Source organism: Anabrus simplex, chromosome 2 (assembly GCF_040414725.1).
Source record: "Anabrus simplex isolate iqAnaSimp1 chromosome 2, ASM4041472v1, whole genome shotgun sequence".
In the NCBI taxonomy this organism is placed as follows: Eukaryota; Metazoa; Arthropoda; class Insecta; order Orthoptera; family Tettigoniidae; genus Anabrus; species Anabrus simplex.
The window spans coordinates 750,998,084-751,024,490 of record NC_090266.1 but is presented as its reverse complement, the minus strand read 5'-3'; the positions used below and the strand labels follow the sequence as shown (position 1 = coordinate 751,024,490).

Sequence of the window (26,407 nt, the reverse complement as noted above, 5' to 3'; positions counted from 1 at the left end):
ATGGTATTTCTATACATCCAACCAAATTGATTTTACTACACTTTTTATAACCTCCATATCCGCACTTATACAGTAAATATGAACCATCAGTCAGATATCAAAGAAACTCCACCTTTCTTCAAATGACAAAATAATCTATATTCATATACAATAACATGTACTGACTGACTGACTGACTGACTGACAGACTGACAGATTCATGCTCGCCGAGCCAAAACACAGGACATAAAAAAACGAAATTTTGGAGATACATTTATATTAGAGACTAGGTGCTCACTAAGGGAGTATTTTTGTTTATTCCGTCGCTAAGGGGGTGAAAAGTGGGGGTGAATTGTTTAAATGAGTATATCTATATCTCAAAAATTTAGAAGTTTACACGCGTAAAAATTGGTAATGGGAATCTTCTTTAAAATAAGGAAACATGTATTTATTGTTTTCGAAAAATACCATTAAGGGGAGTAAAAAAGGTGCAAAAGGGGTTGAATAAACTTTATGAGGATACCTATATCTCAAAAACTGAAGATGTTATAGACATGAACATTGGTGTTTGGAATCTCCTTTAAAAATTAAGAAAAACGTAATTTTTCGTTTTTTGGAAAATCCAATTAATAAGGTCTGAACGAGCGTGACAAAAGGGCCGAATTTTTAAAAAACTATATCTACAATATATCTCAGAAATGTAACATGTTACAGACGTGAAGACTGGTATTTGTAATCTCCTGTAAAATTAAAGAAACACAGATAATTTGTTTTCGGAAAATCCACTTAATGGGAACTGAAAAACGGGGTGAATTTTAAAATTAGCATATCTACAGTAAATATCAATAACTTAACATGTTACGGGTGTGAAATGGTATTTTTAATCTCTTTAAAAAATGAAAAAACATGTATTATTTTGATTTTGGAAAAGCCACTCGAGGAGGGCCGGGAGTAAAAAGGATTGAAAAGGGGGTTGGAGTTAATTTTTAAAATTCGCATATCTACAGTATACCTCAACATCTTTATATGTTACAGACGTGAACATTGGTATTCTTAAACTTTGAAAATTAAAGGAAAATGTATTTTTTGTTTGTTTGTATGAGGATACTTATATCTAAAAAATACTGTAGATGTAACAGACGAAAAAAATTGGTGTTTGGAATCTCCTTTGAAAAATAAAAAACATATTTCTAGAGGAAAATCAACTCCTACCGCCCCTCCAAGAAAGAAATATGAGTTGAATTATTTTCATGAGGATACATATATCTCAAAAGCTGAAGGACTAAAAAGGGGGTTGAATTATTTTTATTAAGATACTGATATCTCAGCAACTGAAGATGTTAAAGACGTGAAAATAGGTATTTTTAGTCTCCTTTAAAAATTAAGAAATACATATTTTTTTGTTTTCGGACAATCCACTTGGGGTAAGGGGTGAAATAATTGAAATATTAGTTGAATTCTTTGCATGAGGACACTTATATCTCAAAAACTAAAGATGTTGCAGACGTGAAAATTGGTATTTGGGTCCTCATTTAAAATAAAGAAACACGTATTCTTTTATTTTTGGAAAATCAGTTAAAGGGGCCGAAAGAATTAAAATAGTATTTGAATTATTAGTATGAGGACACTTATATCTAAAAATACTGAAGATGTTACAGACGTAAAAATTGGTATTTGAAATCTCCTTTAAAAAATAAAAAACACACATTTTGGGGGAAAATCAACTCCTATCCCCCTCCAAAGAAAAGAAATAGGAGTTGAATTATTCTCATGAGGATGCATATATCTCAAAAGCTAAAGATGTTACAGTCGTGATAATTGGTATTTCGAATCTCCTTTATAAATAAAGAAACAGGTACTTTTTTGTTTCAGGAAAATTCAGTTAAGGGGAGGGTGAAAGGAAGTGAAGAAAAATGAATTCTTCTTATGAGGACAATTATACGTCAAAAGCTGAAGGTTACAGACGTGAAAATTAGTATTTGCAGTCTCCTTTAAATATAACGGAACAAGTATTATAGGGGGGAGGGGATGAACTTAACGGGCAACCTGGGGTGGGGGTGTGTTAAAGGAGTTTAATAATATTTATGAGGATACTTACATATCAAGGGCCTTCGTGGCTCAGGCGGCAGCGTGCCGGTCTCTCACCGCTGTGTTCCGTGCTTCAAATCCTGGTCACTCCATGAGAGATTTGTGCTGGACAAAGCGGAGGCGGGATAGGTTTCTCCGCGGGTACTCCAGTTTTACCGTGTCATATTTCATTCTAGCAACACTCCCCAATATCATTTCATTCCACCTGTCATTCATTAATCATTGCCCCAGAGGAGTGTGACAGGCTTCGGCAGGCGGCACAATTCCTATCCTCGCCGCCAGATGGCGGCTTCATTCCATTCCTGAACCGGTCGAATGACTGGAAACAGGCAGCGGTGAGAGGCCGGCGCGCTGCTACCTGAGCCACAGAGGCTCTGAATGGAGACATTTGGAACGACATAATTCCTAGATTTAAATATGGAGTATATGGAATTGGTACTACTGATGAAATTAATGGATATAAACTACATAATATCTGAAAAAGCTCGCAAAATGACAGACCAAAAGGAAAATGGAAGTATGTGGATAGCCACTGTAGGACGGTATCTAAATTTACTTCATAGAGAAAAATATTATTTAACTGAAACCATGAAATGTCGTCAAATAATAAACCGAAGAAAGTAAAATATTCCTTCACCAAATGTGCCTTATAGACAGAGAAGCTCATGTAAGTAAGTTTGCAGTGGAAACCAATCACTGGGACGTGACTTACCAATTCACAAATCCCACGTGCATTGACCGTGATTCAAACTGCTACCACCTAGATGAAAAGCCAGTGATGATGTCAATCAGCTACCACTCTCTCAACGATATATCTACCAGAATGTACACTGACTTAGCAAATGTCATGGGATAGTCACCTAATAGCGTGTGGGGCCTCCTCTGGCCCAGCGAACTGCAGTGAGAAGCCGTGGAAGTGAGTCGACAAGTTCCTGGTAGTCCTCTGGATGCAGTTGACACTAAATCGTTTGCAGAGCGGCCGCCAATGCTGATCTGTTCGTGGGTGCAGGATCCATGACACGGAGCCTGCGTTCCAGGACATCCCAGATATGCTCGATAGGGTTCATATCGGGGCTCCTGGGTGGCCATGGCAGTCGTTGGACCTCCGCTGCATGCTCCTGGAACCATTCCCGGGCGACGTGGGAGCGATGTGGCGGCGCATTATCATCTTGAAACACCGCAGAACCGTCTGGGCGCTGGAAGGCCAAAAATGGGTGGAGATGGTCTCCGAGTAGCTCAACATAACGCGTACCATTCGAAGTCTCTTCCAGAACAACTAGGGGGCCCATCCATACCAGTAAAATGCACCCCTAACCATAACAGAGACACCAGCGCCCTGGACCACACTTTCAAGGCAGGCGGGATCCATCGCTTCATGTGGTCTGCGCCATACACGGTGCCTCCCATCGGCGTGGTGCAGTTGAAATCGTGATTCGTCCGACCATATCACGTTACGCCATTGTTCCAGTTTCCATCCCTGGTGACTGGCGACAAATGCGCGTCGTTGTACCCGATAACTTTGGATTAAAAGTGGCACCCGTGTGCGGCGCCGGCTCCCATACCCCATAGAACCCATGTTCCTACGGATTGTCCACTGGGAGACGTGTCTAGCACGGCCTGAGTTGAATTGAGCCGTGATTTGTTGCACGGTTGCCCGTCTGTCACTATTGACAATCCGTCTCAGATGTCGCCGGTCACGGTCATCGAGGGTAGCTGGACGGCCGATCGTTCGTCTGTTGTGGACGGTGACACCCGCATTCAACCATTCACGATACAACCTGGACACGGTTGATCGTGTGAAGCCGAATTCCCGCACCACTTCCGAAATCGCACTTCCCATCCGTCGGGCACCGACCACCATACCCCGTTCGAAAGGTGTCAGCTCACGACGACGTTCCATGTTACACCTGTCACATGCACAGCCACTGCTCACAAGGTATCCTATACAACTGCCGCTGGCACAGGGGGCGTGTGGTGCACAGAGAACACACCTGCGCATCAGTGCTCCGCTATCCCATGACATTTGCTCAGTCAGTGTCCGACTCGTTGGCTGAATGGTCAGCGTACTGACCTTCAGTTCAGAGGGTCCCGGGTTCGATTCCCGGTCGGGTCGGGGATTTTAACCTTCATTGGTTAATTCCAATGGCTCGGGGGCTGGGTGTATGTGCTGTCCCCAACATCCCTGCAACTCACACACCACAGATAACACTATCCTCCACCACAATTACACGCAGTTACCTACACATGGCAGATGCCCCCACCCTCATCGGAGGGTCTGCCTTACAAGGGCTGCACTCGGCTAGAAATAGCCACACGAAATTATTATTATTATATGCTCAGTCAGTGTATGTATGCAATAATTAATGAATGAATGAATGAATTAATTAAATTATTTCTATTTATTTATTTATTTATTCTGCATTGCCAACGGGCAAATACAGTGCGTGTCTGATATGCAGATACCTCACTTGTAGTTGAAACTGATATCGACTATTCTTCAGATTCCTGTACTTTATCTTTGTTATTCTACTACTGCTTCTGTTTCCTGACGTTGACTCTATACGTTTTGTGTGATACCAATTGAAAGTCATTTTCTCACTTTCGATGGCTCTCCCCGTTCTCTTTTCGACACTCTCATCCTTGAAGGCCTAGAGAGCCTTGAACCATGAAGCCATTAACCTTGATATCTACATGTCATATAATGAAATGTAAACAAATTAATGAAATTAGCACTTGTTTCGAAAGAGAAAATATATTAATGTAAAAGCGTCAAAGAATACTCTCTTTAGAACAATTCAGAGATTTGATTCTTCATTTTCTCCGTTGATATTGAATTATACAGTTCTTTAGGTTGCCGGAACCTAAGTTCTGAAGCTACTATTTATATCTAAGAGCTTAGGTATTTAATGTGACCTCTTTCTGACTGCATACATCAGACCTGCGCAAAGATAGTGACACAACTCAGAAATTAACGTTTTCTAGAAAACAAATTTGAAAGTTTAGAACACCATATCGAATCAAGGCTAATATCTTAACACACTATTTCGACATGATAACATTTAGCATATATTACGTCATATTTTCAGAGTTTCATTGAAATAAATCACAATTTAAGAAGTGGCAATATTCTTGAATAACAATGTTCAATGCCTTTGCTGGCGGGACCTAGATTTTACAGTGCACTATGTCTTGTGGTATAGGAAGCTGCCTCCGTGGATCCGTGGTAGAGTGTCGGCCTCCGGATTCCAAGATAGCGGGTTCAAACCCGGCAGAGGTAGTCGGATTTTTGAAGGGCGGAAAAAAGTCCATTCGGCACTCCATGTCGTACGATGTCGGCATGTAAAAGATCTCTGGTGATACATTTGGTATTTCATCATCATCATCATCTGTTTACCCTCCAGGTTCGGCTTTTCCCTCGGACTCAGCGAGGGATCCCACCTCTACCGCCTCAAGGGCAGTGTCCTGGAGCTTCAGACTCTTGGTCGGGGGATACAACTAGGGAGTAGGACCAGTACCTCGCCCAGGCGGCCTCACCTGCTATGCTGAACAGGGGCCTTGTGGAGGGATGGGAAGATTGGAAAGGATAGACAAGGAAGAGGGAAGGAAGCGGCCGTGGCCTTAAGTTAGGTACCATCCCGGCTTTCGCCTGGAGGAGAAGTGGGAAACCACGGAAAACCACTTCGAGGATGGCTGAGATGGGAATCGAACCCACCTCTACTCAGTTGACCTCCCGAGGCTGAGTGGACCCCGTTCCAGCCCTCGTACCACTTTTCAAATTTTCGTGGCAGAGCCGGGAATCGAACCCGGACCTCCGGGGGTGGCAGCTAATCACGCTAACCACTACACCACAGAGGCGGACACATTTGGTATTTACCCGACAAAATTAATTAAATCTCAGCCATAGACGCCCAAGAGAGATCCGGTTTGCTCTGTCTGCCATCTAACGGACCTAGAGTAAAACGGAACGTCGAAATTGACGAGCAGACAGCCAGATGGCGTCAGATCGAAATGTCTGCACACGGTAGCTGAGGTCATACGATTATTATTATTATTATTATTCTGGTAAAGGCTAGAGCAATTTCGTTACTTTCGTTTATCTGTCTCAGCTTTATCCTTGGCTTTGACAATATGAAAATGACTGAGGTATGATCGATGCTAGTAATGCCATTACTTATGCAGCCAGTCCCTGCTATGAAAATGTTGCTCATAGGGTCTGTTGGTGCATGCATATCAGTGGGCTTGGCAGACTGATATGTAATAGCAACTTCTGGCTCGGTGAGGAAAGCAACGAGAAACTATGTCACTCCTCATTTCCCTAGTACACCTCTTCAGTGATGCCTAGGCCATCTATGACGGCTGATGGAGGAGTTGTTGAGGATCCAACCAGCCTTCGGGCTGAGGACTAAACATACACTGCTGTTTGTAGAAAGTGAAACACTCAGAAGCAATGGTCTGAAACACGCCAACATCAGAACAGTGTAGAACAGTGGAACCATAATAAGTGATTTAAATTGCAGAGAGATGGCGTGCACGTGGGCCCAGCAGTGCCCTTCTGTGTGCGACCGGCCAGGGCAGTGTTACGGAACGTTCAGTCAGTGCGGAGCCGTCATACGAAGTGGAAACGTGTACCTCAGAGCCACTGTGCTTCGCCGACATCACAAGAAGGCATATCAGCATATGAGTGCGTTCGAACGAGGCAGAATGATAGGGCTCCGGGAGATGGGTCTGTCGTTCCGTGACATTGCGGCTCGTACAGGGTACGCTGCTTCAACAGTGAGGCGTATGTGGAACCAGTAGAGAGAAGAGGGCCGTACACAGCGCCGACAGGGTACTGGACGACACAATGTGAACACAGCGCGAGATGACCGCCATCTTGTCCGTTTGGCCGTAACGGACAGAACAGCGTCGTCCACGGTGTTGGCTCGACGTTGGAGCACTGCAACGGGTGTGGAGATGTCTGTATCGACGGTTCGACGCCGTCTTCTGAGGGCCGGACTGGTGGCACGTATGCTATTGCACTGGCTTCCATTGACCAGCACCCACCAACGCCGTACAGTGCAATGGCCACGTGAACACCGACACTGGCGTGCTGAGTGGCAAAATGTAGTGGTTTCGGACGAGTCCCGCTTCAACTTGTCCTACAGTGATGGCCGCATGCGCGTTAGACGCCACCGTGGTGGACGCAATCGGGCAGACTCTATTGTTGAGCAGCATAGCGGACAAATGCCATATGTGATGGTTTGGGGCGCAATTGCCTATAACATGCGATCTCGCCTTCTACGTCTTGAGGGCAATCTGAACAGCTACCGCTACATCAAGGAGGTTTTACAGCCTGAGGCACTGCCCCTCCTACGGGCCGTTCCAGACGCCATATTCCAGCAGGACAATGCCCGGCCGCATGTGGCGAGAAATGTGCAAGCCTTCTTCGAAGAACGAAGGATACCACTGCTTCCCTGGCCTGCCGTTCGCCAGATATGTCACCCATTGAATATGTCTAGGATATGGTCGGTCGGCACCTTGTTCGTTCAGGTCCTCCTGCAGCCACTGTTGATGATTTATGGACGCGCCTACAAACCGCGTGGCAGAGTATTCCCCAGCAGCATATTCAGAGCGCTCTTTGATTCCATGCCACGACGTCTAGCGGCTCTGATTGCAGCGCGTGGTGGCGCTACGCCGTACTGAATTTCCACGGTCACCGTGCATGTACAGTTCTGTAATCATTTGTGTTTTGTCATGTCCTAATATGTGGAATAAATTGCATTGTGATCACAGCGCTCGGTCTTGGTGCTTCACTTTCTACAAACAGCAGTGTACAACAATGTTCAGTATGCTGAACTGGTAAAACGACATTTGTGATTTCTCGCGAGAAAGAAAATATTTACATTTATGACGGTTTGTTAGATCGAAAGCATGATTACTTTTGCATATGGTGCATGTCATAACTAAAAAATAGCATTTTTTGAGTTGTGCCACTGTTCTTACGGGGATGCGATATCACGTTTTCTTTCTTCGTTTAACTACACGGCGACCCTTTGCGGATTTTATTAAGAATGATATTTCTTCATGAACTTAGTTAAATCTTCGTCCACTACTTTGCGAGCTTCTCCAGACATCAGGAAATGTTCATCTACTTTTCAATGCAACAGTAGCGTTTCGACTTCTATACTTTTTACCTGTCAGAAAGTTTTGGAGACAGTTCTTCCTTCCACTTTCTCCTCCTATGAGTAAAAGCAATAAAACACCCTTGACACTCTAGAACATTACGAAATACACCCACATTATATCACAATGGGAATTACACTCACACTATATCTCAAAGCACTAACATTTCCAATGATCGGACACAGTTCACATTCCTTGCACTACATTATCATATAACGTATAAATTACCTTTTAACAGAAGTGTTAATAACCAACCGATGTTCAAAGTCATGATCCACGAATTCTTTTTCTGCCTCACCTTGTGCGCTATATGATTGTTATAAAAACTGTAGGATAGAAGGGGGTTTCAACCTTCGCCATATTTATATAAAATGTCCCTATCTTCGAATGCATCCTTAAAAAAGCATTAGTCTCATATCCCTAATCTGAAATAATAGTGATTGATTTATTGAGATAAAGGAAAAACATGCTGGGCCTTAAATTAAATTTGATATCATTTTTTACTGATTTAAATGCTTAATAATAACAACAACAACAACAACACTAATAATAGACCGAGCGGGTTGGCCGTGCGGTTAGGGGCGCGCAGCTATGAGCTTGCATCATTCGGAAGATAGTGGATTCGAAACCCACTGTCGGCAGCCCTGAAGATCGTTTCCCATGGTTTCCCATTTTCACACAAGGCAAATGCTGGGGCTGTAGCTTAATTAAGGCCACGACCGCTCCCTTCCTTCTCCTAGCCCTTTCCTGTTCCATCGTTGCCATAAGATCTATCTGTGTCGGTGCGACGTAAAGCCAATTGTAAAAGAATGAGTTTAATAATAATAATAATAATAATAATAATAATAATAATAATAATAATAATAATAATAATAATAATAATAATAATAATAATAATAATAATAATAAATATAAACACCGTATCCGCCTGTTGCCATTTCTTGATGGATACAGTACTTTTGTATCCGTCTCTTGGCACAGGCCAGATCAAAGTGTAGCTTCCACTGAAGTCCCAGTCTCATCCATGGCTGTGACAATATGGAAGTTGCTGGGGTATGGGAGGTGCTGAATAATGATATTCGTATCACAAATATTGTCCGAGTGTTACGAAAGGTGTTGCTCATAGGGTCAGTCGTGCTGCAGTGGCACATTCTGGCCCAGTGAGGAAAGAAATGGCAAACTACCTCACTCCCCATCTTACTTAGTACGCCTCATTTGGGCTCTGTCCTTGGTTTTTGCTGTTTCCCTATAACTGCATAGCTTTTCGTGGTGCTATTTGAGGATCCAACCAGCCTCTCGGCTGATGATTTAACAGACAGACAGACAGACAGACAGACAGACAGACAGACAGACACCGCATGGTTGGTTTAGGTCACTTGCACGTCATTTCGACGTTCCACTCTCCCCACGCAACCGCACCATCCAAGTCAGTGGAACTACAGCGAAAGTGAAAACTATATAGACAGATTAGGACTTCGGGAGATAGAAAGTTCTGAAGTGGACTCCCATTATTTGCACCAGAGTACACTTTTAATAACAATGTTATTGATGTCACGTCCCACTAACTAATTTTATGGTTTTCGGAGACGTCGAGGTGCCGGAAGTTTGTCCGAAGGAGTTCTTGAACGAGCCAGTAAATCTACCGACACGAATCTGACGTATCTGAGCACCTTCAAATACCACCGGACTGAGCCAGGATCGAATCTGCTAAGTTGGGCTCAGAAGGCCAGCACTCTACCGTCCCAGCTACAGAGTACATGTATATGCCAACATAAATGACACGGCGAGATATGCACTTAACTGTCTTCGAATATCCACCGATCTCGGCCGGTGTCCCGTTTGTCACAACCATCGGTATAAACTTACTAAACACTCGGAAGCGAAAATTGTTGCTAATTACAGCCCAGATAGAATGTTTTAAGATAGGCCGCGTAGTGTACCTGGTGAGATGGAGGTCGCCTACACTCAAGACTGGATTGATGAATGCCAGCACTTAACGGTCCCTAAATGCAAGAAATCTGAGTCAATAGATATACTGTCATGTAATAAATTCAGTTTTTCACGACGAAATATGAGCATAAAATCATGGGTATTTGAATAGATGTTTGATTGGAATATATCAAATTTCTCTCACAGGAAAGCACTTACTTTTAGCATCCTTTGGCGAAACCTACAACAGGATATAAGAATTGAATAGACGTTAATTTGTCCGAATATTACTATCGATGAACTCCCTTTGAAGATTTTCCTTTTGTCTCCGGGGAGCATGATAGCTGAGTGGTATTGTCATTAGCATCTCGCCAAAACAATCGTAGCTCGTGCCTTGGCTTTTTTTATGGGAAGTCCCATCCCTATGGTTAGAATTTCACGTAAAACTGTAGGTCTTGTGGCTAAGATTACGATATCAACAATCACGTATAACAGCAATATTCCAATCCTTTTTTGGTCTCCAAAGTATTCATTTATTACTGATAACAAAACGTAGCTGAGAACTCCACTCCCAGGAAATAAAAAATAACAATGAAATGCAATGTGTACATCCTGAAGTGTTTACCCACTTCAAATACAGAAAACTGTTTTTGATTCATTTTTTTAGAAAACTACAAATAATGATCAGATTAGTCATCCTTGGTGGTGATGTCAGTTAATTCGTCTGTTCTTTGTTCCCAAAGGGAGTGGGATTAATTTCGGCCGAGGTCGGTAACATTTGAAGGCATCTTTGGCTTCTTACACATTATAGATCTCCTACGGGACATATTTCTAACGCTGCAGCGTGCGTAATGACGGCTAAAAATAATATTAGCCGTATTAACACACTCAAAGTAAACGGAGTTAACGACCACGTTATAACTCCCCTATATGCACAAAATAATTTGTTACCACAGATATTCGAAGCTAAACTGCAGAATCTAAATACCCCTCAAATGAACACAAACAATTTTACTCCGTACCTTCGAAGAAAGGCTGGAATGTACACATAGAGAAATCTTAGGGAACCCATTAAGAGAAAACCCGTTACATCCTTTCTTAGATCAGGAAAGTCTGGCTTTCCGGGTCAATAATCTTACTTTTCACATATTTATCCCTCTGTAAATGAAAGTAAGGTCCTGTTCAAAATATAGTCCTAGAACGAACTTCATGCACTTGATTTCTACTCCGCATTGAAGTTCACCTCAGTCTGAAATTTTAAAAAATATATTCAACTCACAACGTTATGATTTTAGGAATGCATGCTGATACCAAATATTGGTGAAAATATTGGGGTAGGGGGAGACTGCCTAACCAAAGTGATAAAGCCGTGTTCAGTTCATTCGGGAGGATGTGGATTCTATTCCCATTCAGGAAGTTGAGAAATTTAAAAATGAAACTTCTACTTCTGGAGAACCGCATGGCCCTGGTGTTCTGTCAGCCTACAACAAACCTGAGTAGGCCTATCAGGTCAGTTTTCAGTGCTTTTATGGCCTAAACGAAGATCATTTTACGTTTCTACGCCGTAGAGGTGAGCGTGGTAAATGCTGCGCCTAAACTGTTGGCTTTTAAACGAGATGGGCGATTTTCGAGTCTCGCTAACTGCAATATGAAATTTTCACCTGAAAAATCACTTAGCGTCAGGAAGGATAAACTCCAGGCCGAATCTCAAATAGCTGACCGAGTATAGCCTAATATTAAGATACAGGCAAAATATGCCCTATAAATAAGGAGCATCATTGGCTTTGTAAAAGCAGGGGACATGTTTTTTCAGCCATCTATGTATAACAAGCCTGAAGATTCGCAAACATATTCATGAGTTTCCCAGCTCTAGCCTTGAGAGCCCTGACCAGAGTCGCTGAAGATCGTAGAATACACGCCCTAAGTCAGGTGAAGGAGGGGGCGATAAGTTCATTTCTTATCCTGTACAACAGCATTATAAGGACTCCTCATTGCTTTCACGACGGTAAAAACCCTGTGTGCTGTATCCTACCAAGAGTTAAGTGGTGAGGGTCAACACTGAACTGTTCAAAATAGTATACGTTCAGCTGTAGAACACTATTGTCACTTTTAATGCGATTTTCCCCTAGTAGTTTACCATCGCCCGAACTCACGCAGGTAATTTTGGCGATGATGGGATAGAAAAGGGCAAGGACTGGGAAGGAAACGGGAAACCATGGAAAACCATCTTCAGGGTGGGTGATGGTGAGGTTCGAACCCACCGTCTCACGAATGCAGGGTAGTAGGTACACGACGTGAACCGCGCAGCCGTCTCACTCGATGACTTGAAGTGACATGCAGTGTCTATTTATTGAAATCGGGTGTAAAAAAGTTTGTTTAAAATTGTTCTTTCCCTTTCTTTCTAAGCTCTCCAACTTCCTACATCGTGATACTTCGGCGTAAACGTATGTGCTCCTCATTTTTAAGACAGATGACCTTCATAAGAAGATGGCCGTCAATGTTCTAAGTGCAGTATTACTAATGACAGTGAAATGTAACATTACTTCGAACGTTTTCAGGCCCTACTTTAAATATTTTTGGCAACATTTTTATTTATATATTGTTCGGACCTGTACTTTGGCAGGTACAATAAGTCCTCGACGCAATCTTTTACGTGATGATGATCATTTACCTCACGACCCTTAATAAACAAATCAAGAGAAATGCATGAAATACAGCCAAGGTCTTTCATTTGAAACATTACTGATATTGGATTTGGGTTCATGACCTTACCTAGTTATCTAAACGCTCATCTTGTCGACCAGAGTTGGAGTGCTAATCACTCAGCTAATTGTTATCGCCTCAGAATGAATGCGAGATTGTTAAGTGGGAAGTATCTTTACTTGACGAATATCTAAGGTTCGAAAGATATGTTTATCTTCATCTATTAAACTAAATGTGCTTCATCACTGCTATCAGTAGTTTCTATCTTTTGAACAGCAATACTTATCTTTTAAGAGTATCAATTGCATTACATATGCCCATTATTGATTGCTGATAATTGAATGGTGGCAGGCTCGACTGTCATAATGGACATCATATCTATAACTGATAGCAAAATTAATTCGCATAGTAGAGTAAAGTTCAAGTCCGGCTTTTTGGCTGAATGGGCAGCGTAGTGGCCAACAGTTCACAGGGAACCTGATTTGATTCCTGGCTCAGCTGTGGATTTTAACCACGTTTGGTTCATTCTCTAGCTCGGAGGCTGGATTTTTTTGAGATCGTCTTAATACATATCTTTATTTACACACAACGTTTCGCACTGCAAACCAACACAAAAACACTCATAGTAAATACTTCCCTCCACATCGGGCTGGCGTCAGGAAAGGCATCCAGCCGAAAAGCTAGGCTTAATCCACATTAGATCCGACTCACAGATAACTTAGAGAAACGTCAGAAAGGATGAAAATAATTGGAACTAAGTCCCTTAAGCAAACTCTGTGGTGTAGTCGTTAGTGTGATTAGCTGCCACCCCCGGAGGTCCGGGTCCGATTCCCGGCTCTGCCACGAAATTTGAAAAGTGGTACGAGGGCTGGAACGGGGTCCACTCAGCCTCGAGAGGTCAACTGGGTAGAGGGGGTTCGATTCTCTCCTCAGCCATCCTCAAGTGGTTTTCCGTGGTTTCCCACTTCTCGTCCAGGCAAATGCCGGGATCGTACCTAACTTAAGGCCACGGCCGCTTCCTTCCCTCTTCCTTGTCTATCCCTTCCAGTCTTCCTATCCCCTCACAAGGCCCCTGTTCAGCATGGCAGGTGAGGCTGCCTGGGCGAGGTACTGGTCCTTCTCCCCAGTTGTATCCCCAACCCAAAGTCTCAAGCTCCAGGCCACTGCCCTTGAGGCGGTAGGGGTGGAATCCCTCGCTGAGTCCGAGGGAAAAAAAACCCTGGAAGGTAAGCAGACTAAGAAATAAATAATTTCTTCTCGGAATACTGAAAAGGCTTTCAACGATCAATTTCAATGTCCTTAGCCACTAAAGAGAGGCTGTCTGGCCGAGACGGTAAAGGCGTGCTCGGGACGCGGGTTTGAATCCCCGTCAGGAAGTCGTCAAATTTAAGAAACGAGATTTCCACTTCCGGAAGTGCACATGGCCCTGAGGTTCACTCTGCCTACACCAAAATTGAGTACCAGGTTAATTCCTGGGTGCAAAGGCGGCCGGGCGTAGAGCTAACCGCTCTACCCCATCAAGTGCCGAGGTTACGGATAGCGGAAGCCTTTACCTTCCACCCCTCCAAGGGCCTTCATAGCCTGTACGGAGATGACTTTGCTTTGCTTTTTTTTTTTTTTTTTTTTTTGCTTAGTCATTTAAAGGTTGTGACGTACAGAAGCATACGGTGGGTTGCCGAATCTACACGTAAGTTGAATATCTGAGTTTACGAAAATAGTATACAAGTGCGCAATTTCTTCAATGCCCATAAGCCCCTTAGCGATGGAATATTTCTCTAAACCAGATAAAGATGCCTCGACGATTCTTACTAGAAAATACTCTTTAGCCAGAGGTGTAATACTAGGGCTGGAACGGGGTCCACTCAGCCTCGGGAGGTCAACTGGGTAGAGGGGGTTCGATTCCCTCCTCAGCCATCCTCAAGGGGTTTTCCGTGGTTTCCCACTTCTCCTCCAGGCAAATGCCGGTATCGTACCTAACTTAAGGCCACGGCCGCTTCCTTCCCTCTTCCGTATCTATCCCTTCCAGTCTTCCCATCCCCTCACAAGGCCCCTGTTCAGCATAGCAGGTGAGGCCGCCTGGGCCTGTATATTTAGTCTCCACGTCAGCACATATTTTTATCAGGAATATCTTTTCTGGGGAGTTTGAACCTTAAATTTAATTAAATTTACTAAGAGAAACTGAAAATTATATATAGCTTTATCTGGACTTTTGGAAGAGTTGAAGTTAACGGTTTCTACTGCTCGTAATTTGTGCACTGAACGGGAAAGTGTATCTCTATGCCTGGTCACTTTTGTCCAGTTGAATTTAACCCGAAACGTGTTTCTGGCTAAGGTTGAATGAAGCCCAGGGCCATATGCCACTCTAGGAGTGTAAGTCTTGTTCTCAAATGATATAATTTCCTAACAGGGGATCGAACCCATGTCCATTCAGGCAAGCCCATTTCACTTTTACATCATTGTCTAGGCCAGAACCTGTAAGTTACGAAACATCTCGACATCCGTCTACTCGATGTGAGAAATTATAGAAAGTTACTTTTAGGATGACCGAGAGTGAAGTTTGAACCCATTTCTCACGTCATTTTCCCCCAAAAGACTGAATATGTCCCCACCGTTATGCCATGATTTTGTAAATTTTAAGTGAATTTATGAGTGATTGCATTGCAATTATTACATGCTACGTATAAGGAAATATTTTGAGTTATTTTCCTCAAATTTTGTATATGAATATCTGTGTGATTGGTGTAAATTTATTTATTTATTTATTGTCTAACTTGCACACTGAAGCTTTTCGGCGATGCAGGTGTGGGAAAGGGCTGGAACTGGGAAGATAGCGAGTGTGAACTTAATTAAGGTACAGCCTCGGCATATGCCTGGTGTGAAAAACCATGGAACTTTTAATTATTGCGTTACACTATTCATAAGAAATGTTTGTTATGCGTGTCTTCCTTTTTGTTGTTCTTTTTTCATTAAATGACACTTCTTGTTTTGATATATATCATATTTTGGTAAATCCACAAATTCAACTTATTTTTTCTAGATAAGCAAGCCCACCTTGTGCGTATGTAAGTCACAAACTTTTAGAGAATAAGAACATTTGAAATTCACTGTAGAAATTTCTTTCAGTACTCCGACAAGAAATTACATCTTATTAAATAATGTTTTATTACGTAACTTCGTTCTACTCCTTTTTCTCTTTCCTGGAGTTTCTCTCAGTTATATGGAATAAGATCTAATGGAGATTAAGCTCAGTTTACGGCCAAATACCCTTACCGACGCCAGGCCTATGTGGAGGGAAATATTTACTATTGTGTTTTTCTGTGATGGCTGGTAGAGTGAAATGTTGCGCGAAAATGAAGGTAAGTATTAAAACTAACACAAACACAAAACATAGTTTGTTCTTATGTGATTTTGTTGTATTCTTTTGATATGTAATTTTTGTTTGTGATTTCTTAAGTTCAATTAAATTAACTTTCTCATAAGTTTACGGATGGTGTATAGATCAAGGAAGAATACTTAGAGAGAGAGAGACAGATCAACGGACACAAGACAAACTTCCAAAATTAGGTGTTACCTTTTGTGGAGAAACAGGAATTGCTGTGCACTTAAGGTCGCACATCACGAGTACAGCGTGACGTCAAGTATGCACATCGTCCCTTACGTAACCGAACACCATCCGATATTAAAACCTAACGAACGCGTTGATTCCCAAGCAATACTAAACGGTAATTTATATGAAAACAAAAACAGTTCACAAGAGCCTCGGGAAGTCAAATGCCAATACTGTAGTCCGTTTCGAGTGCTGAGAGGGGCGTATCAATTCATATTAGACGCTCTCATCTTGACCGACACCGCAAAAGATTGCTTCCAAATCGCTCGGCTGAAGCATCTAAAACAGGATATCCGGTCCAGTAACTAGAGAAAATCTCGATCCTAGCAACGACGAGGGGATACCAAATAATTCATCTCTGAACTACAAAGAAGAAATTCTCGATTGGAAATTAAAATCTGAACAAGTCAACGACGATCGTGTCATGACTATAATAAATTGGTGGTTCAAGATTTCGCATCATTCCTGTTCACGTCCATTAACCTCCTGCCCGGTCCCATACATCCATGAAGCAGATTTTATGAGTCTAGGAAGAAATGTTGTTTAGTCCTTAGTGAAAAAACACCATAGTCGCTGCCAAATCCACAGCGTGTAAACGTGCCCGCGAAAAAACGCGAAACGAATATAACTATCAACTAACTCAAGACTTGTTTTACGATCAGAAGCGAGTGTTGTAAAACAAGTCTGAGACACTCTATGCAAAAAATTTCTTGGAAACATCCATAGTTCTTTTTCCGATACCTTTTACCATGAAAATTTACATGGAATGGAAACTTATCCTTCTAAAATCGCTGAAGTGGAGAGTATGCAAGTTGATGAAACGTTCGTATCCGCCGTGTCGAAGTAGGAAACCACTGTTGCTGTCCATCATATCCCAGTAGATAGCGCACCGGGCCCAGATCGCGTTTTGATAAAAACTCAATATAATGACATACAAACTGTTACCTTAAAAATAGCAATCAGAATGCTAATAACTGGCAAAATTCCAGAATGTCTACGGGATGCGCGTACAACTTAGTTGTGTACATAAGAAAGACGACCCGATGGTCGTGTCGAACTGGCGATCAATCACTACCTGTTCAGTCATGAGAGGGGTAATGGAGAGAGTATTCAATAGTCGTGTACGTGAATACATCCTCTATAATGAACAGCAGCGAGTATTCTGTTCAACTCAGGGCACAGTTATAAATATTTCGATCCTAGGAGCATTGTTAAAATCTACTAAAGAGAGGACGTTCGAAAGGCATTTGACAATATTGGTCAGGGCCACATTCTAAAACCCCTACTGTCCAAAGGAATACCTACAAAACTCGCAGACGGAATTTCTAACCTTCAGATAGGGAACGTCACTCATATCGAAACGCAGAAGAGTAGAACAAAATCTATACCCGTAAAGAGAGGCGTGATGTAGGAATCTCCATTATCACCAGCCCTCTAGAACCTAGCTGGCGACGATATCTTAGACGAGTTAAGCGAAGATAGTAATATGAGGTATGTCTATCAATCGAACTACGGCCTACAACCGTAGTGGGCTTTGCTGACGACACCGTCATCGTTGGAAAAAACAAGGAAGCAGCTTTAGAACTTACTCAGTTATTCTGTAGAAGGTCTGAAGAAACTGGATTTGATATCAATCCTCAAAAGTGTACCGGGATATTTGTAATCATAGGTGAGTTGAATCAAGGGTCGCTATCCGTGGAGGAAGACTGTAAGATAACTTCATTGCAGACGGCGAACAGATTCCTTATCTTGGAACCACATTTAGGGACACACTAGCATTCGACGAGATCTTCACAAAACACTCCAACTTCTAACACCTTCGCCACTGCAATAGCTCACAATCCTGAATTCCTCAATCTATCCCATCCTAATATATCCTTTCCTAACATGCTGTTTCAGGAAAATCGCACAGAAATTTTTATCCGATAGCGATTAAATGATTAAAAGTGCATCAAAGGGGATATTAGTTGCCGATAGATACTCCAGATAGCCTGATGTACTCTGAAAATAAATGCAAAGGACTCGCTCTTTTCAAAACCACGTTGAAATTCCACCTTCTATGCATTAATGTCTACAACGTCTTATTTAGGACTGAAAACCCACTCGCTACTACTTCGAGGGATTCTCGCACGGAGAAATGAAATGAAATGAAATGGCGTATGGCTTTTAGTGCCGGGAGTGTCCAAGGACAAGTTCGGCTGGCCAGGCGCAGGTCTTTCGATTTAACTCCCGTAGGTGACCTGCGATTTGTGATGATGAAATGATGATGATGATGATGAAGACGACACGTACACCCAGCCCCCGTGCCAGCGAAATTAACCAATGATGGTTAAAATTCCCGACCATGCCGGGATTCGAACCCGGGACCCCTGTGACCAAAGGCCAGCACGCTAACCATTTAGCCATGGAGCCGGACGACGCACGGATGATTGGGAATGCATAAAACGTCTCAAACGTCTCAAATTAACGGATGCCAATAATTGGAAAATCACCGCGAAGAACGGCCTTTATGGTACCAAAAAGATCCGTCAAGTGCTACGAGAGTGTGAATTTACTTCTTGGTGTTCACTACCGCAAAAAAAAAAATTGGAGTGAAACTTTACAAAGAGTATACGTCAGCAAACTCATGGGTGCGAGATCATGCCGGACACTCTTGTAACGAGTGGAGAGAGGCTGTAAAGATGACTGCTAATGTTTCTACGACGCGCTCGGTTCCAGGCAGATCCCTGGACAACAAACTCTGTCGGCACTGTCACGTAGAGAAAGAAACTCTTGGTCATATCCTGGGATTCTGCAGACACGGAGAGCTCCTGAGGAAGAGGCGACACCACCAGATCAGATCCTCCATCGCCAAAGAAGTGAGAAAGAAGGGGATTCGATCTACAGGATGAGGTACAGGGACAGGCTATAAACGGCAGTATGCAGAGAATTGATATCATAGCCTTTAAAGAAAACTGTTATCAGGGATACATTTTAGATCCGACTGTCAGGTTTGAGCACCATAGCGGTCAACCAAAGCAGGTAAACTTAGGAAATATTAAAACATACGAACCCAGTATCCCTTACTACAAATCTAAATACCACCTCCAACTTCCAACTAAGCGCATCTACGAAAACATTACTCTCGTCCTCCGAGGCCTCATTAAGATCCTGAGACCCACCTCTACAGCACGGAAATACCACACTAGTTATACTGTAATACCATATTTACATTAAAGTTTAGAGATTTCCATAATTAACGGAACTTTATAGATACAATTTGATATGTATTAATTAACTTGTTTTAATGGCAACCTGCAAATACAGCAGGTTGATTCCTAAATAAATCAAAATGTATATATAGGTAATCCCAACTGGTTTGCTCCCAGTAGCAATGTATTTATAACCATAATAATAATAATAATAATAATAATAATAATAATAATAATAATAATAATAATAATAATAATAATAATAATAATAATAATAATGATTTAAGTCGCCCTCTTGAACACAAATGGGAAAGTGAAGGACATTTAAAATTCAATCACAGCCATTCTCGAAATGTTTTTTCCATGATTTCCAACCTCAATCCCAGGTGAATGTTGGGATGTTGCCCAGCATACTGATTACGACTGCTTCTTTATCCCCAATGAATTACTAATACACACAGCAGTACGAACATCACAAAAATACAAGTTAACAGACAGGTTTCACATGGTCAAAGAATACGAGTCTCATACGTAAAGTAACAACAATATTAACTATACCAAAGAACCAAAACTGGGATCAGCAAATTCGCTTTGCTAGGTAGAAATCCAAAATTGCTACGTTATATTTCCTTAAATATTGGAAAGTTTGTCTTTGAGACGAGTTGGTTAAATGCTCAGAATGTCACAAATCAAGTCATTCGGTAATAGCACACTTATCTTCGCAAGTGTTTTCACAACATAGTTGATTGGGACTTAGGTTTGTTAAATTCATGTTAATATTCTTCATAAGAAACAAGGGAGTAAGTTCTTGCTGGTTTCAATGACAGAACGACCACCGTCCATAAAATAGCCGTTGCTCAACTGCGTCCCGAATTTCTTCACTCAGTACCTGAAAGGTAGGCATAACTTCCAGCATCAGTGAAACGATCTATTCCGTTCCTGACAGCGTAAATGAGGTGAAGTTTTCTACCTTATTGTTAATTTTACTGGTCGGTATCTATTATGGAAACGGGCTTCCTGGTCGAGGCGGTAAGGGCGTGCACGGTCCACCGGAAGGACGTGAGTTCGATTCCCCGTCAGGAAGTCGAAACATTTAAGAAATAAGATTTCCACTTCCATGGTTCCGAGGTTCACTCAGCCTACACCAAAAGTGAGTATCAAGTTAATTCCTTGGGGCAAAAGCCGCCAGGCGTAGAGCTAACCAATCTACCCCCAACAAGTGCCGAGGTTACAGATATTGGGAGCCTTTACCTTCCACCCCTCCCAAGGCCTTCATGCCCTGTACGGAGATAACTCTGCATTTTTTATCTCTTGTGGAAAATTATACTAGACAAGAAATGCATCAATATATATTGAATTTTCGTGTTGATGTTGAAATCTGAAAGCTGTACTGAGTACGATATGCGTTCTTCACTACATGTTTATTAAAATGTCTAATACCACAACTGTGTTAGCAATGGAGTACCTACTCTGAATAGAAGCTATCACTCCACTATCACTCCACTATCACTCACTACATCAAAATTCGTTAATAATAATAATAATAATAATAATAGTAATAATAATAATAATAATGTGCCGTCAGCTACCATGAGGAAGCATTTCAAGTTTGTGCCATCTAGGCTGCCTACCTATCAATTTCGACTTCACTTTTTCCACTTCCAAGTAGTAAAGGAACCAGAATTCCATTTGAGTGACCTGTGGCAGAGTTTTATTAATTCTGTCGGATGAACACAAGTGTGTCCCCAGAGACGTTGTACACGCCCACACCGTACTACATCGAGTATCGACTGATTTTTCTTCTATGCTTCAAAATTCCGCCTACCTCTCCTGTGTTTGAACCCACAATATTGTGGTCCGAAGGCCGGTATTTCTTTTAATAATCCACAGAGGGAGATAAGAAATATGTTGGATTAATGGCGCCACTTTGGTAAAAAATCTACAGTCTGCATGTTAAGGTAGTTTTTTTTTAACGGAATTGTGCATATCTTCAGTGTTGTCATAGACCGTTTCTTAACAAGCATACATATATACAGGGTGGTCAGAAACAATGTGAACCGCGTATATGAGTGTTGGTCATACTGATAAGTAATTTGAAAAAAATAATTCGATATCTCGCGCCGTTGTTCTTTTATCAGCTGCTGAAGTTATCCAATCAGATCGCATCGCGGGCGAATTCAAATGGGCCTTGCGAGGCGGTGTTGCTAAACCTGCACGTACCCTGGCAATTTTTCTTCTATTGGTGCTCTCAATCCGGTAACAAGCCACGTGCATATTTAGCAAAATACTTATCATTATAATCAACACCCTGACGCTCATATACCGGGTTCGCGTTGTTTTCGACCACCCTGTGTGTGTGTGTGTGTGTGTGTGTGTGTGTGTGTGTGTGTGTGTGTGTGTGTCATGGGGTAGGAGTCCCTCACTTGGATTACTAGCTTGTACAAGCATTTCATCAGGCTCGTGAGACCAACAGACGAAATAGCTGCTACAAGGAGCAGTGGACCCGGTCACGAAAGCCAAGCAGAACTGCTGAGGATGCCGTTACGTTTACCATATGCATTCCAATATCTGCAGGCCAACAAACTGCGGAGCTGTCATCTTGACAAGCCAATGTCCCTAATGGGCTGTATGTGGCTCGGTGTATGAACAGTTGTTTCATACCCTCATATCCTAATGTCTACGGTGGAACGAGTTTGAGAATTGGGGCCGATGACCTTCGATTTTAGGCCCCTTAAAACAACAAGCATCATCATCATCAGTTTGAGAATTGGTAAATAATGAAATGTCGTATGGCTTTTAGTGCCGGGATATCCCAGGACGGGTTCGGCTCGCCAGGTGCAGGTCTTTCTAGTTGACACCCCGTAGGTGACCTGCGCGTCGTGATGAGGATGAAATGATGATGAAGACAACACATACACCTAGCCCCCGTGCCATTGGAATTAACAAATTAAGGTTAAAATCCCCGACCCGGCCGGGAATCGAACCCGGGACCCTCTGAACCAAAGGCCAGTACGCTGACCGTTCAGCCAACGAGTCGGACTGAGAATTGGTAATTGCGAGGAATTCCTTAGATTAAGTTGTACCTGCGTGATGAATCTCCAAAACTTTGCAGAATATTTCCAAAACATGTTTCAGATAACTTACAATTGCTAAATAAATGATTAATGTGTTTAAATAAACTTTCTGGTTTCAGTGTGTGTGGACTCAGTTCATTTTCCTCTCACACATTCATTAAAATGTCCTTACAGTACCTTCCAGAGAAATTAAGGTAATGAGGAGTTGCAAAGGATACAGTAAAGCGTATGAACTAATATATAGGCAAAACTCATCTCCACAATGACCAAGAAGGCCTCTGTAGGACTGGGTACTTAGTGTTTCCATTATTCATTACCACAGCAGTTAGAGAGAAATTTTCCTCCATACTTGCGCCGGGAACTCATTTCTATAGTAGGCTGAGGGATCCCCAGGTTTGTGGGTCTATGCCTTTCTAGAGGTGGTATTCGCGTTCCAAATCTCCCGATTTCCTCGAGGGAAATAGAATTTTCGTCCTTGCATTTTCCAATTCATTGGGATTTGGCCCAGTTTTACAGCCGGATGCCCTTCCCAACGCCATCCCATGTGGAGGGGTGTACTGTATCTTATCTATCGTGTGTTTGTATGGTGGTTGTTAGTGTAGTGTATTGTGTGTATGTGAAGAGAAGTGCATTAAGGTGAACACAAACATTCAGTCCCGGGCTAGAGAAATTAACCATACGCAGCTAAAATCCCTGCTACAGCGCAGAATCGAACACAGAACCCTCTGAACCGAAAATCAGTACGCTGACCATTCATGAAAGGAGTCAGATAGACAATATACCACAGTATAATAATAATAATAATAATAATAATAATAATAATAATAATAAAAACGGTACGTCAACAAGTATTACAGTAGTGTACATTGATCGTTTCAAATTTGAGTCTCAGAAAGTCCAATATTGTCGGCTCATTTGATTTGGAACACATATCTCGCTTGCAAAATAGAAATACATACTGGGCAAAATTTATTATTTCACTGAAATTAAACAGATCAATCTCTACCTAGGTATGACCTAAATTAAATTTGAAATAACTCACGCTTGTAATTCGTACGTTAGTACGTAACATTGTTGTACCTAGTCCATATCACAAACGGTAAATCGCGTCATGCTACTCGGCATTCTTGTTTCTGGTATTCACAACTGGACTTGTCTGACCGTAAACAAACTGGAAACTTGACTGGCTTTTGTTGCGGTTTCGTCGTCCAGTGTATATGATGGAATAATATGCAGTACTGTTTCTCCTATTGATACTTTTGTACAGGGCATCAATTTCAAATGGTTCACCTTCATGCAGTTTACGATTTTAATAATAATAATAATAATACTAATAATAATAATAATAATAATCATCATCATCATCATCATCATCATTTAGTGTGGTCATTTCACCTGGGTAAAGCCTTTGTAAGGCAGACTAACTGATGAAGGAGGGCGGTTTCAGTCGCTAATGGAAAAGTGTCTTATTGTAGTGAAGGATAGTGCTGGATGCGATGTGTAAGTTGCAGAAATGTTTAGGACACCAGATATCCCTAATCCCCGAGCCAAGGATAATAAACGCTTAAGATTAAAATTCCAAGAAGCAGCTAGGAATCGAACCCAGGGTTTTGAGGTCTGAAGGCCAAGGCACCAACCTCACAGTCATAGATCTGGTCTTCTGCACGAATACATTCTCCTTTGTGAATCGTTTTCCAGAAATTTGAGAACATTTTGTAAGTTACCAAAAGCAGCGTCCGATGAATGTACGGTATTAAAATACGTTCTGCCGGAGTTTACCATAAATAACAATTTGGAAGATTCTTACCGTACTGCTGAACCCCATAGCGTCGCGGCGCACTGGGTACGCTGCCCACCAGGCACAAGAGAGCGCAGGTTATCAGGAAGGTGGTCTCCATCGCAATGCTGACTTCTTCACCTACCTGAGAGTGCTCAACCTTTTAATACTATACCCCCACCATGAGGAGCGATAACATAAGATTTAGTTAATTAGAGGTACAGTAGTATATTTAGCTGATCACGAGTGAAACATTCGGTGCCACAGTGTGTGACGAAGTAGCATTTCATTTAATCATTCCATAGTAAACCTCAAGTACGTAAGTTTTATCACAACCACGTGCACTTACTTCAAGATTCCTAAACCTTGCGAAAGACTTACACTTCACTGCATAGCTGTAGAGATGTAAGAAATTTAACTTGAGTGTTTCGACTCCAAACGATAACGAACTTTGGTGAACGCAGCTTTTACCCGAAGTCACTCCAGTCTCCCATATTAAATCTTTTTATTTCATTGTTGTTACAAGTTGCTTGACGTCGCACCGACACAGATAGGTCTTATAGCAACGATGGGATAGGAATGGGAAGGAAGCGACCGTGACCTTGATAAAGGTAGAGCCTCAGCACTTTCCTAGTATGAAAATGTGAAACCACGGAAAACCATCTTCAGGGTTGCCGACAAGTGGTTCGAACCCACTATCTCCCAAATGCAAACTCAAAGCTGCAAGCCCCTCACCGCACGGCCAACTCACTCAGTCTATTTTAAATTAAGGCGGACTTTACTCAACCTGGCAGAAATTACCCTATAGACCACGTTAGTTCAGTGTTGTCAATAACTAGCCAATGTAACCACTATTCATTGAATGAAGAGAAGGGTGTTCGTTGAACTGCTTTCCGGAGGTTTCACCATTTCTATCTAGTCAAATGTTACGCCTGCAACAGTTGTTTCTGCCCAGTCCTAGAAAAAACAGAATAATAGTATTAATAATAATAATCCGCCAAACGATTTGACCGTACGTTTAGGTTCGCATAGCTGTGGCCTTGAATTCAGATGGTGGATTCGAATCCCACCGTCGGTAGCCCTGAAGATGGTTTTCCGTGGTTTCACATGTTTATACCAGGCTGTACCTTAATTAAGGCCAAGGCCACTACCTCCCAATCCTAGCCCTTTCCTATTCTTCCGTCGCCGAAATCATTCGATGTGTTAGTGCGACCGCTAGCAAAAAAAAAAATAGTAATGATAGTCTGGTTCCTTGCGAAAATAATTATCGCAGTGGCCTTCAGTTCAGGGTCTTCACGGGTTCGATTCCCAGTCGAGCAGAGGATATTTAGGCGCCCGTTGCCAATGAAATCCTATGGCTCGGCGACTTGTGTTCATCTTAATGCATACATCTTCATATACACACAATTCACAACACTACAAACTACCAACCACCGCAGACTGATACATCACTCCACATAAGGAGATTCCTGATCTAGACGCTTTTCTTCTTGACTAACGTTTCCCAGGTCCCCTCAAACGTGTACTAAATAATTTTTCCTGCACTTAATATTTAAGCGCATGTAGTAGTCATATGCAGAAAGGCGTCAGTTCTATTTTTCTTTTAAATACGAATGTATTCACACAGTTTTACTAAATAATATAGATTTTTCCCTGGCCATTTTCAACGTCCCAATTAAGTGCATAAGGGGTTGCCTAACTGAGGCAGTAAAGGCGTGCTCGGTTCACCGCGGCGGACGAGGTTTCAGCTGGTAGTGGGGTGCAATGTTCGAAGTTGGGACGGGAAACCAAGACGGAGCAACATGTGCCTTGCTGCAAATGCAACCACTATCACGCATGAGTGGAGCGTGTAAGCTAAAATGCCCGAGTTTGCTCCAATTCTTTCGACAGGACATGT

General features: G+C 42.2%; 1 protein-coding gene across 1 annotated transcript in view; it reads right to left on the bottom strand.

The window, feature by feature from the left end:
- LOC136864435 (membrane-bound alkaline phosphatase) overlaps nt 1–24,695 on the bottom strand; it is a 194,727-nt gene extending 170,032 nt beyond the window's left edge. Inside the window, exon 1 of the mRNA XM_067141427.2 lies at nt 24,541–24,695. Within this exon, the coding sequence (XP_066997528.2) occupies nt 24,541–24,631 (91 nt within the window). The 5' untranslated portion in view covers nt 24,632–24,695. The remainder of the gene's footprint in view (nt 1–24,540) is intronic.
- Between the last annotated feature and the right edge of the window lie 1,712 nt (nt 24,696–26,407).